Source organism: Tamandua tetradactyla, chromosome 7 (assembly GCF_023851605.1).
Source record: "Tamandua tetradactyla isolate mTamTet1 chromosome 7, mTamTet1.pri, whole genome shotgun sequence".
In the NCBI taxonomy this organism is placed as follows: domain Eukaryota; kingdom Metazoa; phylum Chordata; class Mammalia; order Pilosa; family Myrmecophagidae; genus Tamandua; species Tamandua tetradactyla.
The window spans coordinates 29,463,857-29,482,975 of NC_135333.1; the positions used below are offsets into that span (position 1 = coordinate 29,463,857).

The window sequence follows — 19,119 nt, forward strand, 5'->3', positions numbered from 1 at the left end:
TTAGAGAACTACCCATCTCCTCCTATCCCCCTCAATCTAGGTAGTTCATCTGGGATTAAGCCCCCTCTCCTTGACAATCAGAGACTTCTATTTCTCTGGCCACAGTGATTAGTTCAGGATGGACACCTAACTCCAGCCAGACCAATCAGACCAAGCTCCACTGGCTGCTAGGCAGATCAGAGATGAGGCTGGAACTGCTACTGACCACCAGCTCCCCTAAGGACAAGACTAGGACAAAGCAAATACAAGAGCTGGAAGATGGAGAGAGGGGAAATAGAATGCTGGGGCCATTATTTAAGCTCCTGTATCAAACTGTGTCTGAGTTTCCTAAACTTCTAAGTTTTATAAGCCAGTGAATTCCCTGTTTGCTTAAGTCCCTTTGAGTTTCTGTTGCTTATAGGCAGAGAGTGGTGACCAAGTCCCCACTGCTCACCTAGTCTCTCAGCCTGGGATTCCTGGCTCTGGTCCCAGTTCCTTCCCTGGATAATCCATTTCAGCTCAGTGGTGGAGGGATGGATCCAAAGTCTCAATAACTCTATCCTCCCTCCCTGACACAATCCAGCCTTCCGAGGCCAAAGTCTGAAAGGTAGTAGGGACAATGTCAAAAGCCCTTACATCCGATCCAGCACTTTCTTTAAAAAAGGAGACACGAGGCCCAGAGAGGGGAGGGCATTTGCCCCAAGCCATCCAACATAGTGATGACAACACGGAGCTGAGCTCCCGACTCCCAGTCTGGGGTGTTTCCCATTTCATGACGCTGCATCTCCTGCTGGTTCTCCTCTCCCTGCCCTTCCCTGTTGCCTAACATTTCAGGGGGAAGGGTGGGAGAGGTGGATGCATTTCACCAGTTCCCTGGAGGTCACCAATTGGCAGCAGGCTTGGGACCTCCAGACATTTTCCCAGGGCACTTGCCCAGCACTCACCAAGATGTTGCCTATTGTGATAATCTCCATCGCTGGGAATTAGTGGTTTTTACCATCCACCAGGGCTATGTCATCAAGGCAAGAAATGCAGAAAACTAGCCAAGCTGATCAAAGGGCCGCCTCTGAACTGGGGATGTAAGATGTAGTCACAGATGGAACAATAGAGGCTGCTGGTCATGGAGCCTTGAGCTAATGTGCCCTGGAAATGTCTGGTGACTTCGGTCTTGATTTGCAAAGGGCAATCTTCAGTCCTCCTGCAGCACCTTGGGGGGAAGTTTCAACAGCTTTGCTGCTTCTGTAATGAGCAAATTGCCTGTCCTCACAATATACATGACAAAAGGCTCCTGCTGGACCTCAGGACAACCTTCCCCACCAGGACCAGAGCTGGGATGGTGGGTGGGCCACCAAGGTATTGACAGAGCAGGGACCAAAACCATTCTGTGAGATTCCTCCTCTGGGCAGCCTCTGACAATGTTAGGGGCCTCATCTGTCGGAGCCGCAATGGACAGCTATTGCAGGGGCCCTTTCTTGGGTGCCCATTTGGGCTCTAGGTAAAAGTCCTGCACCCAGCATCCCAGGAGTGGGCCCTTAATGCTCCTGTCCTCCTCATTAAGATCTGTTTCTACCCCTGCCTGGGCAGGCAGCTGGATTACTTGGAATCCTGTGACAATAATAGCAACTTCATCCTTTCCAGCGTGCTGCTTCCAGGTGGTGCTCAGAGAGTCACCAAAACTCAGTAGTATCAGCAACATCCAGCAGCAGGGCGGTGGCTCCATCTAATTGATAAGGGAATCCACATGGGTAGCTTCAAATGTACTTATGTACGTAGTCTCCCCGTGCTAGTTTAGAAAGGCAGAACCTGTCAACTTAATTAAGATATTCCACTGTAAACTACAGTGTGACGTTTTCCTCCAGAGGATATCCAACAGTTCTCCTGTAACTAGTGAACACAAAACACTAGACAGAATCCCTAAGTGAGGGTTTGTTCACACCTCCAAGTGTGAGAAGCCTGAAGGTAGACGCTGTGGGTCCTCTCTAAGGGCAGGTGGTGGGTGGTGTTCCCTGCTGTAACTCTGTGCCTAGTGGGGTACCCGGCACACAGTAGGTCTCCACAGATGCTGGTTCAAATGATGCATGTGGCACTTGTCATCCAGCCTCCCATGTAGGAGCCAAGGGTTAATAGAAAACCTGAGGAATTTATTGGGAGTGACTGGCTTCAGAGTGGCCTTGGCAGTAAACTGTGGAGACTGTTATCTGCTTACTTGGAGGACAGTCTGAGAGGAACAGAATGTGTGTTTTTTCTTAAGCCCCAAGGTCTTTTTAGCTATCTCTTGTATGTAGAGAGTATTATACTGAAAAGCAGGCTTGGTCAGCAAAAGAGCTGTGAGAAAGGATGTAAAATAAAGCAGCTGAAGCTCTTCGGGGCTGCAGTCATCTTGTACATCTTGTGTGTCTGTGTGTTTCATTCCGCAGCGTTGCTGAAAGATTGCAACATCCCATCTAATCCTGCGGCCACCCCATGAGATAGACATGATCATTCTTATTTTACTGACAAGGAAATCAAGGATAACGTGGGACTCTCCTGAGGCCACAACCAGGAGGTGGCACAGCAGCCTCTGAGTTGGTCCCACTAATTTCAAGATGCACTGGCTGCCTGAATGACCAAGGGAGGTGTCACTTGCGGTAGAGACCACATGCAGTGGAGCCCTGGGATGTCCCCAGTCTCTCTGGAGCTCTGGATCCAGGCTCCAGGCCCACCCCTGCCAAGACAGAGCAGAAGTAAGAGGCCAGCTGCCCTCTCAAGGTGGTCAAAGTTTACAGAACAGAAAAAGAACAGTCTGAATTGCCAAGAAAGCAGCAAAGTTTAATCACGCTGGACAAGCAGGGCAGAGGTGCAGTGGGGCTGGGGTGGTTTTATAGCACCAGCCTTTGTGTCACTTAGGCCCTGATCCCACATAGCCGTGGCTCCGTTGGCCGTGAGCACCAGAGACAACCACCTAGGGCCACCTCCGCCCCGGAGCCTACCTAAGCACCAATGAGTGGAGGCCACCTCCCTCTGGGGAGAAGGTCAGGATGCCTGGGGTGGGGGCAGAGGGAGGCTGGAGGGCTGCCATACTGCCTGACACCATGCCCCCTCCTACCTCTCTCCAGGCTCCACCTGCCACTTTGGCCTGAGATTACATGGAGAGGTGGTGGCTTCTAGCCCCCTCTCTTCAGTAGGATTTAAGAAAGTTGGGGGAAGGGCAAGGGTTGCAGCCTGATGTCCCTCACTTCACCTCACCCTCTTGCGGCACCTCCCATAGAATCAGGGCTCAGAGGAAGGTCCTCCCGACTGACTTGGACTGTTGCCTATTTCAGTTCCCCAGACCTGCTGAGGGGTCCAAAGATTGGTGCCTTCTGTCCTGGCCCATTGCCCACCGGCCTCTGTAGGGCAGCACCAGGCCGGAGGCAGGCCTTGCCGGGTGGGAGTTCCCACGAGGGCCATAGCACCGAGATAAAACTTGGGGAGTCAGGGAGCTCCAGGACTGGGAGAGGGCCCAAAGAGCATCAGAGAGCACCTGGGGACAGATGTCTGTGTCTGACATCAGTTGTGAGTTCTGGGAGAAATAAACCTCAGCCGCCTTGGGCAGGAGGGGCTAGGCAAGGCCTCAAGAGAGCCTAAGAGAGGGGCTGGGAAGGAGATGTGGGGAATAGGGGAGGTGTGCTCGCAGGTTACCATGCCAGCTGCATTTCCTGGGGGCCCCTTTCCTTCACCCCGAAATCCCCCCAAACCCCTAGGCCCTCTCCCAACAGGCCTCTTGGCCTCATCGGGGCCCTCTGGGGTTTGCTTTAGTGAAGGGCACCAGGCAGGAGAGGGAGAAAGGGGAAAGAAGCCCACTCCTGCCCCCTCGCTCATTAGGACCCTGTTCCACCAGCCTTGGGGAGGGGTCCAGGTTTGATGAGAGTTCCATGCATGCCTCTGGCTCTGGTTCAAAACCATCTGCTCCCATTGGTCTCCCCCTGCAACTGAGGACAGGGCTGTGTCTGCTTCACCTTGGCTTTCCCAGGCCTGACAATGTGTGCTCAGTGAGTGTTTGGTAAGTGAATAAATGAATGGTGGCTGCAGAGGTGGGGGTGAAGACAAGGGGGAAGAGAAAGTGGGAGGGAAAAGAACAGAAGAGGGGGTGCCCTAGAGTGATGAGTATGCAAAGATGTTGGGAGGATTCTAGAATGTTTGGAGGATTCTAGAGTGTTCAGAGTACTAGAATGTTGGGAAATTCTAGAACTTTGTTACCCAAGTATGGTCCATAGACCAGGAACATCAACATCACCCAGGCACTTGCTAGAAATGCAGAATCCTGTTGAATCAGAATCTGCGTTTTTAACAAGATCTCCAGGGGATTCATATCCACATTCAAATTTGAGTCCAAAAGTTTGGGGAAAGTTCTAGAATATTTAGATTAGAAAACTCCTTAAAATATCTTCAAGAGAGGAGAGAAGCAGAAGCAGACTGGAAGGGATGGTGGAGACCCCAGGAAAGGAGAGGGGGCCTTTTTAGAAGGTCAGGTCCTTGGGCACCCCCTGCCCTCCCCACTTTACAGAGGCACAGACTGAGACCCCACAGGGGGACAGGGCCTGCCCTGGGCCACCCAGCCCCTGAGCTGCCCCGTTGGGAGGGGAGCCCCCAGAAGAGGGTGGGTGCCCCAGGAGGCACTCAGTCGTCCTCGGGCTTGATGAGGTGGCCGCTGAAGGTGATGTAGGTGTCCACGTCGTCGCTGTAGACGGCGTTCTCCCGCTCCCGCTTGAAGAGCCGCACCCAGACGCGGTCTCCGGGCGCCAGGGCCAGCATCACGCTCTGGCTCTGCATGATGCTGCGGTCGCTGGGCTGCGCGTACAGGATGACGGCCGCCTCCTCGTTGTGCATCACGTGCACGTAGGTCTCCTTGAAGTTCCAGCTGTGCACGTTGAGGCTGAAGAAGTAGAGGCCGCGCAGGGGGGTGGTGAAGTGGCCAGAGGCCATGTCGAAGTGCCTGTCCGGGTTCACAAAGACCGTGTCGAAGAGCAGCGGCTGGAAGCCCTCACTGCTGTGCAGCGCCGTCTTGCGGCCCACCGAGAAGGCCGAGAACCGCTTCTGGCACGGGCTTCCAGGACTGCCCGCCTGCCCCTTAGCGCCCTTGGTGCCCTGGGGGCCACGGTCCCCCCGGGGACCGTCCTTGCCCAGCTTCCCTGGTGCACCCAGTAGGCCTCGGTCTCCCTTGTCACCTGTGGGAATGAGAAGGGGGAAAAGTCAGGCTGAGCACCCGGGCCAGCCAGCGTCAAGGAGTACTTACCCTCGTTGCAGAAGGCTCTGCTCCTGCCCAGGCTCAGAGAAGGGGCTGTCAATTACTGGGCACCTACTGCATGCCAGGCATGGCCTCCCATCTGACCCTCTAAAGAACACATCATGACCATCTCCCCTTCCCAGAAGAGAACACTGAGGCTCAGAAAGGTTAAGGAACTCAACCAACGTGACACAGCTCAGGCGCAGAAGAGGCAGGATTCAAAACACGGCTGTCTCCAGACCCACCTTGTTTCCCTCCCTGACAGTGAAGGTCTAACTGAGGTCCCTGGGAGGCCAGACCCAGGCCCCCAAATAGGGTCACTGCACCCAGCCAGGCCGGTGTGGGGAATTGGGGGTGGCAGGATGCACTTTTGCATTTCTGATCCAAAGAAGGAAATAAGAAAAAATACCATTACCCTTCCGGGAATAAAAGCCTGGTTAAGAGTCAAATATCTGGTTGGCATCACAGTCCAGCTATAGGGTCCAGAATATTCTGTGGTCAGGGTCAAGTTTTCCTATTTGTACCAGCAGGAAGATCCTGCCCACTTCATGAGCCCTCAACAAAATGGCCTATGGAAAAATGCTTTGCAAATCCTGCAAATATGAGGCCAGATAGCTGACCCAGGACTACCCAGGCCAGCCCTCCTCGGGCTGCACTGGGGCCTGGAAGCATCTAACCTGGCCCCCAGGTAGGCACGACACTTCTCAGGGCTGGTTTCAGGCTGCTCTGGCACGTAAGAGGAGCAGGTTTCCACAATATCTTGAGGGGCCTGATGCCAACTATTTCCCATATCACACGATTAGCTACTTCCCTTCGAGTGTTTCCCAGAGGGCCCCAGTGACTACTGGGTAGGTGGGAGAGGGGTGGGAAGGAGGGCACAGGCCCTTGGAGGAGAAGCCCGGAGAGAAGGGGAAAGGGACAGAGGCCATACTTCCTGGGAGGTCTGGCTCTACGGCCTCACTGGAGAACTACCCCATCATGTGCATCACACTTTACAGTTTGCAGGGTAGTTGCTGCACCTCATCCCAAGGTAAGGATTGAAGGGTAGCTATAAGGAGTGGGTTGCCGTCTCCTTTTTCACAAATGAGGGAGACAGGCCAACCTGAACCACACAACAAGGGATGTGAACGACTGGGACTGGGGGACTCCTGACACTCAGCCCCAGGTCCCTTCTTCCACAGCAATCCCAGCAGGCAGCTAAGCCTGGCCCAGGAACCAGTAACCACAGGTTTTTTTGGAGGGGAGAGATTTCCTCCCTCCCAGCACCCCTGGTAACCAGTATTATGCTTTCTGTTTCTATGAGTTTGCTTATTATAAGTATTTCATAAAGAAGAAGTCGTACAATATTTGTCCTTTTGTGTCTGATTTATTTCACTCATTATTTCAAGGTTCATCCATGCTGTCACATGTATTAGCACTTCATTTCATTTTATGGTTAAATAATATTCCATTGTATGGATATACTACATTTTGTTTATCCATTTATCTGTTGATGGACATTTGGGTTGTTTCCAACTTTTGGCTACTGTGAATAATGCTGCTATAAACATCCTGTACAAATATCTGATCAAACCTGCTTCTAATTCTTTTGACTAAATACCTGGAAGTGAAACTGCCAGGTCATATAGTAATTCTGTGTTTAACTTTCTAAAGAGCTGCCAAACTGTTTTCCACTCAACTGCACCATTTTATATTCCCACCAACAATGTATGAGTGTTCCTGTTTTCTCCCTCCTCACCAATACTTGTTAAAATTAAATTCTGATTTTAAATAATAGTCATCTTAGTGAGTATGAAAGGGTATCTCGTAGTTTTGATTTGCATTTCTCTAGTGGCTTACGTTGTTGAGCATGTTTTCATATACTTATTGGCCATTTGTATATTTCTTCTTTGGATAAATATCTTATGCCAGTTTGAATCTGTGGTGGACCCCAGAGAAGCCATGTCTTTTAATCCTCATTCAATATTGCTGGGTGGGAGCATTTTGATTGTTCCCATGGAGACTGACCCACCCAATTGTGGGTGGTAACTTTTGATTAGATGATTTCCATGGAGGTGTGTCTCCACCCATTGAATTGGAGTTGCTTACTGGAATCCTTTAAAAGAGGAAACATTTTGGAGAGAATCCCGTTTGTAGCGCCATGATAAAGCCAACAGATGCTGCCATGTTCGCCATGTGCCCTTCCAGTTGAGAGAGAAACATTGAACTTCATCGGCCTTCTCGAACCACGGTATCTTTCCCTGGATGCCTTAGATTGGACATTTCTATAGACTTGTTTTAATTGGGACATTTTCTCAGCCTTAGAACTTTAAACTAGCAATTTATTAAATTTCTCTTTTTAAAAGCCATTCTGTTTCTGGTATATTGCATTCTGGCAGCTAGCAAACTAGAACATATCTATACAAATCTTTTGCCCAATTTTAATTGGATTATTTGTCCTTTTGTTGTTGCATTGTAAAAGTTCTTTATACTCTTGAATATTAAATTCTTATAAGATATATCAGATATATGTGTTCCAATTATTTTATCCCATTGCTGTCTTTTCACTTTCTTGATAATGTCCTTTGATGCACAAAAGTTTTTTGTTTTGATGAAGCCCAATTTATCTATTTTTTCTTATGTTGCTCTTGCTATGGATATAAAATCTAAGAATCCAATGTCTAATACACGGTCTTGAAGATATTTCCCTAAGTTTTCTTGTAAGAGTTTTATTCTTTTAGCTCTTATATTTAGTCAATTGACTAATTTCAGATTAATTTTCACATACAGTGAGAGGTAGGGGTCCATATTAATCCTTTTGCATGTGGATGTTCAGGTTTTCCAGTACTGTTTGTTAAAGAGACTTTCTTTCCCATTGAATGTACTTGGTGCCCTTATCAAAATCACTGGTTCAGTGGTAGAATGCTTGCCTTCCATGTGGGAAACCCGGGTTTGATTCCCAGACTATGCACCTAAAAAAAAAAAATCAACTGGCCATAGATGTGTGGGATTATTTCTGGACTCTTAATTCTATTCCATTGATCTACGTATCTATCCTAGTGCTAGTACCACACTGTTCTGATTACTGTAGCTTTGTAGTAAGTTCTGAAATGAAGTGTGAGCTTCCAATTTTGTTTTTTCAAGACTATTTTGGCTTTTGGGGGGCCCTTATAATGCCACATGAATTTGAGGATCAGCCTTTCCATTTCTGCAAAAACAGCTTCTGGAATTTGGGTAGGGATTACATTGAATTTGTTGATCACTTTAGGAAGTATCAACATCTTAACAATATTGAGTCTTCCAACCAATGAAAATGAGATGTCTTCCCATTTATTTAGGTCTTCAATAATTCAGAAGTGTTGCAGTTTTCAGTGTACAAATCTTTCACCTGCTTGGTTAAATTTATTCTAGGGATTTTTTTCTATGTTATTATAAATGGTATTATTTTCTTAATTTCCTTTTCAGATTGTTCATTACTGCTGTATAGAAAACCAACTGATTTTTTTTGCATGTTTATCTTGTACCCCGTAACTCTGCTGAATTTGTTTAATTCTAATAGGTTTCTTCTAAAGTCTTTGAGACTTTCCTATATATAGGATCATGTCGTCTGCAAATAGGGATAGTTTTACTCCTTCCTTTCCAATTTGAATGCCCTTTATTTCTTTCTTGCCTGAGTGCTCCAGCTAGAACTTCAAGTACAATGTTGAATAATAGTAGGGATAGTGGGTATCCTTGTCTTGTTCTTTATCTTAGGGGGAAAGCTTTCAGTCTTAAGCCATTGAATATGATATTTGTTGTGGGTTTTTCACAAACGCCCTTTATCATGTTGATAAAATTCCTTCCTATCCTTAGTTTTCCTAGTATTTTTATCAAGAAAAGATGTTGGATTTTGTCAACTGCCTTCTCTGCATCAGTTTTTATGCTCTATGTGGGTTTTCCCCCCTTCATTCCATTAATGCAGTGCATAACATTGATCAATTTTCTTATGCTGAACTATCCTTGCATTCTTGAAACAAATCCCACTGGGTCATGGTGTTTGATCCTTTTAATATATTGTTGGATTCAATTTGCCAGTATTTTGTTGAGGATTTTGCATCTATATTCATAAGGGATATTTGTCTGTAATTGTCTTTTCTTGGGCTGTCTTTAACTGGCTTTGGTATCAGAGTGATGCTAGCCTCATAGAATGAGTTAGGAAGCATTCATTCCTGTTATACTTTTGGGAAGAGTTTGAGATGGATTGGTGTTAAATCTTCTTTTAATGTTTGCTAGAATTCAGTAGTGAAACTATTTGGTCTTGGATTTCTCTTTGTTGGAAGGTTTTAGATTACTGATTCAATCTCTGCTTGATATAGGTACATGAGATTTCCTATTTCCTCTTGTGTAGATTAGGCCATTTTTATGATTCCAGGCATTTGTCCATTTAATATATGTTTTCTAATTTGTTCGCATATAATTGTTTGTAATACACTCTTATAATCCTCTTTATTTCATTAGTTAGTCCCTACTTTTATTTGTGTTATTAGTTATTTGTGTTCCCTCTCTTTTTTTATTTGTTATTCTGGCTAAAGGCTTGTCAATTTTATTGCTGTTTTAAAAAAACAATTTTTGGTTTCATTTGATTCCCTCTATTTGTCTAAAATTTACTTAAATTATTTCTGCTGTAATCTTTAGTATTTCCTTCCTTTTCCTAACTTTTAAGTTTGCTCTCCTTTTCTAGTTCCTTTGAGTGTACAGTTAGATTTTGATCATTCTTTTTTTATTAATTAAAGAAAAAAGAAATTAACACAACATTTAGAAATCATTCCATTCTACATATGCAATCAGTAATTCTTAACATCATCACATAGATGCATGATCATCATTTCTTAGTACATTTGCATCGATTTAGGAAAAGAACTAGCAAAACAACAAAAAAAGATATAGAATGTTAATATAGAGAAAAAATAAAAATAATAATAATAGTAAAAAAAAAGGACACAAACAAACAAACAGACAGACAAAAAAAAAAAACCTATAGCTCAGATGCAGCTTCATTCAGTGTTTTAACATGATTACTTTACAATTAGGTATTATTGTGCTGTCCATTTTTGAGTTTTTGTATCTAGTCCTGTTGCACAGTCTGTATCCCTTCAGCTCCAATTACCCATTATCTTACCCTGTTTCTAAGTCCTGTTGGTCTCTGTTACCAATGACATATTCCAAGTTTATTCTCGAATGTCGGTTCACATCAGTGGGACCATACAGTATTTGTCCTTTAGTTTTTGATCATTCTTTTTTTTTTTTTTTTTTTTTTTTTTTTTTTTTTTAAAGGAAAGACAGAGAGAAGGAAGGAAGGATAGAAGGAAGGAAGGAAGGAAGAAAGGGAAACATTTTTTAAACATTTTCTTGTTTTATTGTATTCTGTTTCTCCGTTTTTGTTACATGGGCTGGGGCCGGGGATCGAACCGAGGTCCTCCGGCATAGCAGGCAAGCACTTTGCCCGCTGAGCCACCGCGGCCCGCCCTGATCATTCTTTTTTAATGCAGGCATTTACAGATATAAATTTCTTTCTGAATACTGCCTTCACCGTTGTCACATGAGTTTTGGTGTGGTTTTTTTGTTTTTTTTTTTTTTTATACATGGGCAGGCACCGGGAATTGAACCCGGGTCTTCGGGCTTGGCAGGCATTCTTACCTGCTGAGCCATCGTGGCCCACCCTGTATGTTGTGTTTTTATTTTCATTCATCTCTATGTATTTTCTAAGTTCCCCTTATGAATTTTTTTGCCTGAATCACTGTTATTTAATTGTGTGTTAATTACCACATTTTTGTAAATTTTCCAGTTTCCTTTCTATTATTGATATCAAGCTTCATTCCATTGTGGTCAGAGAGGTTACCTTATATGATTCAATACTTATAAATTTATAAAGATTTGACTTCTATATCATATATCCTGGAGAATGATCCAAGAGCACTTGAGAAGATGTGCTATTTTCTATTGTTGGGTAGAGTTCTGTATCTACCCATTAAGTCTAATTGGCTTATAGTGTTTTTCAAGTCCTCTGCTTCCTTACTGATTTCTGTTTATATGTTCTATCAATTATTAAAAGTGTTGCACTGAAGTATCCAACTATTATATCTATTTTCCCTTCACTTCTCTCAATTTTTATTTCATATATTTTGGGACACTGTTGTTATGTGCATATATGTTTATAATTGTCATACCTTCTTGCTGAATTGACCCTTTTATTGATATATAATATCCTTCTTTGTATCTTTGTAAGCTTATGTTACTTAAAGTCTATTTTATCTGACAATAATAGTCACTCCAACTCTCTTTCGATTACTATTCACATAGAATATCTTCTTCTATCCTTTACTTTCAGCCTCTTTTATACCTGAAGTGATACAGATAGCACAGAGATGACAGTTTATTAAATCTGCCAATCTCTGCCTTTTAATAGCGGAGCTTAATCCATTTACATTTAAGGTAATAACTGATAAGTAAAGATTTACTTCTACCATTTAGCTGTTGTTTTCTGTATGTCTTGTGTTTTCTTCCTCAGCTACTCCATTAATGCCTCTCTTTTTTTGGTATTTAGTTGTTTTTTTGTAGCGTACCATTCTGATTCTCTTCTTTTCTCATTTTCTCTATGTTTTTAAGTTATTTTCTTGGTGGTTGCCTTTATAATTAAAATTAACATCTTAACTTATCACAATCTAGTCCAAATAATAACAAACTAGTTTCAGTATCACCCAAATGCTCTACTCCTATATATCTCTATCCCTTCCCCCTTCATATTGTTATTGTCTCCGATTACATCTTTGTACATTGTATGCCCATTAACATGATTTTAACTATTGTTTTCTACATCTGCCCGTTCCTTCATATGGGGGGTGGGGGCGCAGTTACAAACCAAAAGTACAATAATACAGGATTTTAGGTTTACCTATACAGTTATCTTTACTAATGTTCTTCATTTCTTCTTATGGTTCAAGTTACTGTGTAGTGTTCTTTTATTTCAGCCTGAAGGACTTCCTTTAGCATTTCTTATAGGGCAGGTCTTATAGTAACGAATTCCTTCAGCTTTATGTTATCTGTAAAAGTCTAATTTTTCCTTCATTTCTCTCTCTCTCTCTCTCTCTCTTTCTCCCACTCCCTCTCCCTCTCCCTCTCCCTCACCCCTTCCCTCCCTCCCTCCCTCCCTCCCTCCCTCCCTCCCTCTCTCTCTCTCTCTCTCTCTCTCTCTCTCTCTCTCTCGTCCTTCTGAGACTTCAATGATGCAATGATGCATATGTTGGTATGCTTAATAGCATCCCAAAGGCCTCTCAATCTGCTCAGTTTTCTTCATTCTTTTGTCTTCTGCTTCCCATACTGGATTATTTTAATTTCAATGGTCTTTTCTTCAAGTTTGCTGATTCTTTCTTTGCTGCTCAAATCTGTCACTGAAACTCTCTAGTAAGTTTTCATTTCAATTATTGTACTTTTCAGCTCCAGGATTTCTCTTTGCTTCCTTTTTATAATTTGTAGCTCTTTATTTTGTTTAGTCAACATTTTGCTTCTGTCCTTGTCTATGGATTTCTTGAGCCCATTAGACATATTTAAGATAGTTGATTTAACATCTTATGTTTAATGTTTATAATGTTTGTCCTTCCTTAGAAATAGTTTCTGTCAAATTCCATCTTTTCCTGTGAATGGGTCATACCTTCTGGGGTTTTTTTAGTGTGTTTTGTAATTTTTTGTTAATAACTGGACATTCTTACTATTATGTTGTTGTAACTCTGAAAATCTAATTCTCCCATTCCTCTGGGATTGCTGGGGTATTTTCCCTGCTGAGAGCAGAAGTCATCAGTTTTTGACATGTCCAAATTATTTTTTTTCTCAGATGGGGAACAGAAAAACAAAAAGGAAAGAAAGAAAAGAGGCACTGCCTCTTTAGGATGCCTCTGCCACTCCTGCCTGACGGGGGTTGAAAAAACAGTTGCCCTTCCAGCTGCCACCTACCCTCATACCCATAATTTAAAGTAACTGATCAAAACCAGTGATCAGCAATCAGAACATATACACTAAATCCTACTGTCTAGTGTATTTTGGAGAACTAGGTCCTTATAGCTTACCCTGACCCCAGCAAGCTGTACCAGGAAGTCAGGCTTCAGTTCCTCCTGTTGCCTGTCATGGGGCAACAGGGAATGGTTGCTGCTACAGGGAAGATAAAATCCATTGGTACTTACTTTTATGAGCCTCTTCATCCAGTTCTTTACTGGATGCTGCAAGTGTTCCACTAGACTCCAGAGTTCCAAAATAGTTGATTCAGACAATTCTCACCAGTTCAATATTTATTCTGATGGAAGGACTGATTCTTGGAATTCCTACTCTACCTTCCCACAGTCCTCCCTGCTATGCCTTTTCATTTTCTATAGCATTTATCACCATCTAACATACCAGCCATTTCATTAACTTATTTAATATACTAATTATTCACTGTCTGCCTTCCCAACTAATAGAAGCTCTATAATGGGACTCTTTGTCTGGTTTGCTCACTGGTGTATCCCAGTGTTTAGAATAGCTTTGGCACATTGTAGGTGCTCACTGAATGTATGAATGAAGGAAATGGTCTGAGACAGTTTCCTGTAGTGTTTTCTCCAGTTCCCTCTACCTCACCTCCCACAACCCAGGCAGAACCCCCACCATGACTGCTCTTCCCAGACCTGGCCAGACCAACACAGGCCCTAGGCTAAGCCATGTGCAGGTACTCACCCTTCAGGATGGTGATGTTAATGTAGGGTCTGACCTCAGGCAGGATGTATGGGAGGGCAGATGGAGAGGCCATAACCTCATCTGCAGCATCAGCTGGGGCCAGGGAGTCCACAGAGTCACAGCACTGTCGGCAGCTGCCAGGAGAGTTGGAGGCCCCAGCAGTGGGTTCCTCAGTGGGGACTCCAAATACCAAGAGAGGGAACAGGAGTACTGCCCAGTGGGGACCCACGGTAACTGTCCCCATGGTGACCTGGAACATGGAAGGAGGGATAGAAACTTTTAAATTAATATCCATAACGTGCCAATACCCAGTGTGGGTGCTGCCACCCATAGCAAGTCCACTCCTTACTTAACTTGGTAAAGAAGTATTATTGCCACCATTTAACTAAAGAGAAGACCAAGGCCTTTGTAGGGAATCTAGTTCCTAAGGTTACGAAGCAGACTTGTGGCAGGGCAGGGCAAGGCCTGGAGGCTGAGTCTTCCACCTGGTCCTCAGATGCTTCTGTACACATGGGCCTTGGAAGAAGGAAACTCTCTAAAGACAGCCACCACCAAGAGCAGACCGGAGCCCTAGGAGGCCTTTGCTGGAGAGGGTGAGGAAGATACTAGAGTTGCTCATCTGCTGCAAACAATGAGAATGTAAAATGCTTTGTTACCCTCCCACCGCCCTATGGCTTGTTTTCTTGCCGTTGATTCTACCATCTCCAGCAAGTACACGCCACTGGGACAGCATGAGGTACGTTCATGGACGTTTGTGACAAAGACCAAGGATTTCTCCAGGGGAGAGGACACGTGACTGAGCCCATGCATGTGAGTAACGTTCCTGACAAAGGAGATAGGAAAGTTCATTTTTCTTAGCAGTGTCCATCAGAGAAAGGGATATGGGGACACTGCATGATGATGAGGCTATTTTCATCACTGAGAAGTTAAATATGATTGTGTTGAGTCGTGGGCTGCAAGCCCTGCTAGCCTAGGCAGGGCCTTTGTGCAAAGTGGACGAAGGCACCTGTGCCAGTTTCAAAGGATTATGTGCCTAGGAAAGCCACGTTTTAGTCCCGATCCAATCTTGTGGGAGCAACCGTTTCTTTTAATCCCTATTCACTAATGATGCTTTATTAGTTTCTGTAATCAAACCCATGTAGGTAAGACCCTATGTATTTAGTACAGTGAATTACCCTGTACAAATGGACAAAAATTAAGTTTAACATTTCTAGATTAATATGGCAGTTAATTTCTCTACAATGCCCACTCAACATGGTAAAACTGGGATATTTTTTCCGAAGTTGACAGCACAGCTAAAGTTTCCAAAAATTCAAATTTTATATATATATATATATATAATTTGTGTTAACTTTTTTATTAGAGTTGTGACTCCACTCATTCCAGGTGGGTCTTGATTAGTTTACTGGACCCCTTTAAAAGAGGAAGCATTTTGGAGAAAGCTTCAGAACGATGAGATAGACACATCGATGAGACAAGACACGAGAACTACCAGAGCCCACACAGCCAGAGACCTTTGGAGATGAAGAAGGAAAACGCTCCCAGGGGAGCTTCATGACAGAAGAAGCCTGGAAAGAAAGCTAGCGGACATCGCCACGTTAGCCATGTGCCTTTCCAGCTGCGAGAAAAACCCTGAACCTCATCCGCTTTTCTTGAGTGAAAGGAACCTCTTGCCGGTGCCTTAATTTGGACATTTTTATAGACTTGCTTTAATTGGGACATTTTTATAGACTTGCTTTAATTGGGACATTTTTTCAGCCAGAATTATAAACTAGCGACTTATTAAATTCCCCTTTTTAATAGCCATTCCGTTATATTTTTCTACTTATACCAAAGCAGAACAGCACCCCTCTGGATAGACAAATGAGAAAAAATGAAAACTGGAAGAAGGCAGTGCTGAGGGCCTGAAACTTAGCAAGGCTACCCTCTTCAGCCCCTCAGCACCTTTGTGCTGTGAATAACCTACACAACCCAAGTGTACGGACACCCTGCAGGAAAGGCTTCCCAGGGAGATATCATTCACTGGGAAGGGATTGTGTCAACCATCACAGACCTGCCAATAAGCTGCCATGATGGAAAATCAGAATAAAGGAGCAGGACTTTTAGGTCTAGAAAATTCAGAAGGATCAGAGAAGTCTAAGGGTTTGCGAGGATGTAGCTTTGGCCTTGGCCAAGAAGGCGCCCAGAGTTCCAGGAGAGGGGCATGAAAAGGCCTGGACACTGGCTAAAGGAATCAGGGCTGGGGCTGGGTGGGCAGGAAGCTGGGCAAGGAGCCTTTGAGGTGGTGGCAGCCTCCGGGGGCCTGAAGCCAAGTTACCACAGGATCAGAAACTCGACTTCTGAAACCAGACTGGTTTTTACACTTCTTGTGTTTGTTTATTTCCTTTTTGTTCTTCTTTAACATTTAGTACAATTCAAAAATATTTTTTTGTGGTTAGTATGTGTAAGAAAGTAAAAAAAAAAAATTTTTTTTTAAAGCAACCCTATCTCAGTTGAGATGTCGCTGAACACTGGAGTAGGGGCTGGATTTTAAAGGGGCAGAAGGGTTCCCTTCCCCACAGCTGGGTGGTACCTGCAGGAGGAGGGTGGCGAAAGGCAGTCTCTGGAGCCACATGCCCCCCTCTCCTGGATTTACCCCACTCTGTTTGCCAAGGAAGCGCTGCCCAGAGGCGAACATTCTCTCTTTCAGATCATTATCTGCATGTCCTCATCTTTTCTTTGTAAACTACGTGTTCCAGTGGTTTTCAGAAGAGCAGAATTCCCCTTTATTTTCCCTAGCCATAGATGTGACCTCATGGAAAAAGCTTAAGTCTGAGATACCAGAGCAGTTTACAAACTGTGTGACCTAGGGCTCTCCAGTAGCTTAACCTCTCGGGGCTTCCTGTTCCTTGGCACTGACAAGGAGAAGTTCCTATCTGTAAATGTCTCCTAATAAAAAGTGTCCTCCCTCCAGCCAGCACAGGCTGCTCCCCCTGCCTGCCTGGGACAGGAAGCAGTAGACCTTCTCCGAGAGGCACAGTTTGGGGACATCTCTGTTTCTGACTGGCTCCAGCCAGCCAGGAGTCAAAAACTCCAAGACACAAGACCTGTGCCCTCAGGAGCAGGAAACTGTGGCTGGTAGCAGCCTTTTAACAACAGAATAATAACCACTAATGGCCTCCGGGGAGGGACCAGGTATGGGGGACCATGCCATTTGGGGTGACTTGCTGGGTCCCTGCTGCCTCCCCTCGGGAGCCGGGACCTTTACGGGGGCGGGGGCGAGAGGGACGGGGCGGCCTGTCTCTGTCCAGGTAGGCCCGGCTGAGCCGAGCTGGTGTGTGTCCAGGAGGGGCGGGCTCAAGGCAGGAGCCCTGAGCCCTGAGTCAGAGCCCGGTTAATCAGCAGGAGCGGGTGGGGAGGGGAGAGCAGAGAGGGGTGAGGGGCAAATCTGAGAGTCAGGGGGAGAGAGCAGGGCCTGAGATGGGACAAGGAGGAGAGAAGGGAGGTGAGGAATTCCCAGCTGCAGAGCCCCCATCACTCACCGGGTGTCCTGCAGCCTGGCGCAGTGCTCACCGGCCCTGGGCCTCTGGGCCGCCTCTGGCTCCTTGGCCCATGTCTGTGGTGAAAACTTGTTGTTGGCCCAGACCCCCCGGGCCCAGGCAAGGAGAGAGGGAGGGAGGGAGGAAGGGTGGAGGGAAGGCGGAGGGAGGGCGGAGGGAGTGAGCTTCCCATTTCCCCTCCTCCCTGTTCCCTCCTCTCCAGCCTTCAGAACTGGGAGATAAAGGGAGCCCTGGATTTCCTCTGCTTAACTCTTTGGTGGCCCAGTGGGGTCTTGTTAGATTCAAAGGCCTAATAAAGTCAGAGTGGAAGGGGGTCTGAGGCCCCTTGATGTGCAGACCGGGAAGCTGAAGCCCTGGAGGGGGCAGGGGCATGAGGCCCTAAAGTTGCTCAGCAAGGAGGAGGCCGCCTTGGAACCGCCTTGGTGGGGCCCTCCTCTTGGAGCTGAAGGGCTCCTTTGTTCTGAGTCACAGAGGTAAGGTAGGGATTAGAGAGGGCTTGGGCAAGGGGTCCTGCAGTCCAGGGTCAAATCCTGGCACTGCTACCCTGCCACCCTCCAGCAAGTGACTTGGACAAGACACTTTGCCTCGGGGACCCTAGGTGTCCGTAGAACTCCAGCCCCCAGTACACAGGAGGGCTCTGTGAGTGCTGAGTGAATGAACACGTTTCACTTCCTCAGTCATCATCTTGAGGGGGGGTGGCAGCTGGGTCGATCTTCCCCCCTCCTCCACTCTCCCCCAGGGTCCTCCTGCTCTGCCTGGAATTCTGCCATTATCCGTTCACCTTCCTGGTCTTCTCAGGTCAATCCCCTGTGGAAATGACCCCCAAGAAGTTCACAGGAGAGCAACCTGTGTGCCCCTGGGTCTGGGCAGGGTCCTGCCTCCGTTTCCTTCTGGTTAGACTTGGGGAAGCTTTGCAAAGGCTGAAGCCCTGGCTCCCTGCTGTATGGCCAGCTTCCCAGGGTCAGAGACCTCCCTGCAAAACTGTCCTGAATGTCCTTCACCCTCCACCCCCACCCTCTCATTCCCCACTGGGGCTGGGAGGGTGTTAAAAAAGTTTAGATCCATTATTTTGACAAATCCTGGCCCAGCCAGAGAGTGGGAGCTGGGGTGACAGAGCCCAAGGTCACACAGCTAACTAAGGGGAGCACCTTGCAGAACGGAGGTGCTGTCTGCCTGGAGTTCCCAGGATGGCACAATTAGGCGTAGTATGGGATCAAAACTGCAGTTCAGGGTTCTGTTCCGTGGGGAAAAGGAGGCAGGCAGTGACATCATGGCCCTTGGGAAGCGCAGAGACCTGGGGGAGGAGTATATTCCAGTCTGGGGATCTGGGTGCTACACCCAGCCCCTGCTTCTCACAGCTGGGCAAAGTGTGTAGAGGATGAAGCAGCCCTGTGCTGTATGTTCTTGACAGGCTTTGTTTCTCAGCCTCACTTGTCCCATTTTAGGGGAGGGATAATAAAACAGTACATCAGGCCCGGAAGGACCTTAGAAATAATCCAATCTGACTCGTTAATTTGACTGACAGGAATAGTGGGACCAAGGGAGAGCAAGTCTTTGGCTCAAGGTCACATAGCAGACCAGAGTCTACGCTGGGGTGAGAGTCAGGCTCTCCCTCCCAACTTCCAATCTCGTGCTCCT

At 46.0% G+C, this 19,119-nt stretch overlaps 1 protein-coding gene across 1 annotated transcript; it reads right to left on the reverse strand.

Moving 5' to 3' along the window:
• Positions 1 to 719: 719 nt before the first annotated feature.
• On the reverse strand, positions 720 to 18,416 carry C1QTNF6 (C1q and TNF related 6). The gene is made up of 3 exons (XM_077168742.1): positions 17,464 to 18,416; positions 13,943 to 14,192; positions 720 to 5,165 (listed from the first exon to the last, which is right to left on the reverse strand). The coding sequence occupies exons 2-3, from the start codon at positions 14,184 to 14,186 to the stop codon at positions 4,618 to 4,620; spliced, it is 792 nt and encodes a 263-aa protein (XP_077024857.1). The 5' UTR covers positions 14,187 to 14,192; positions 17,464 to 18,416; the 3' UTR covers positions 720 to 4,617.
• Positions 18,417 to 19,119: the final 703 nt, after the last annotated feature.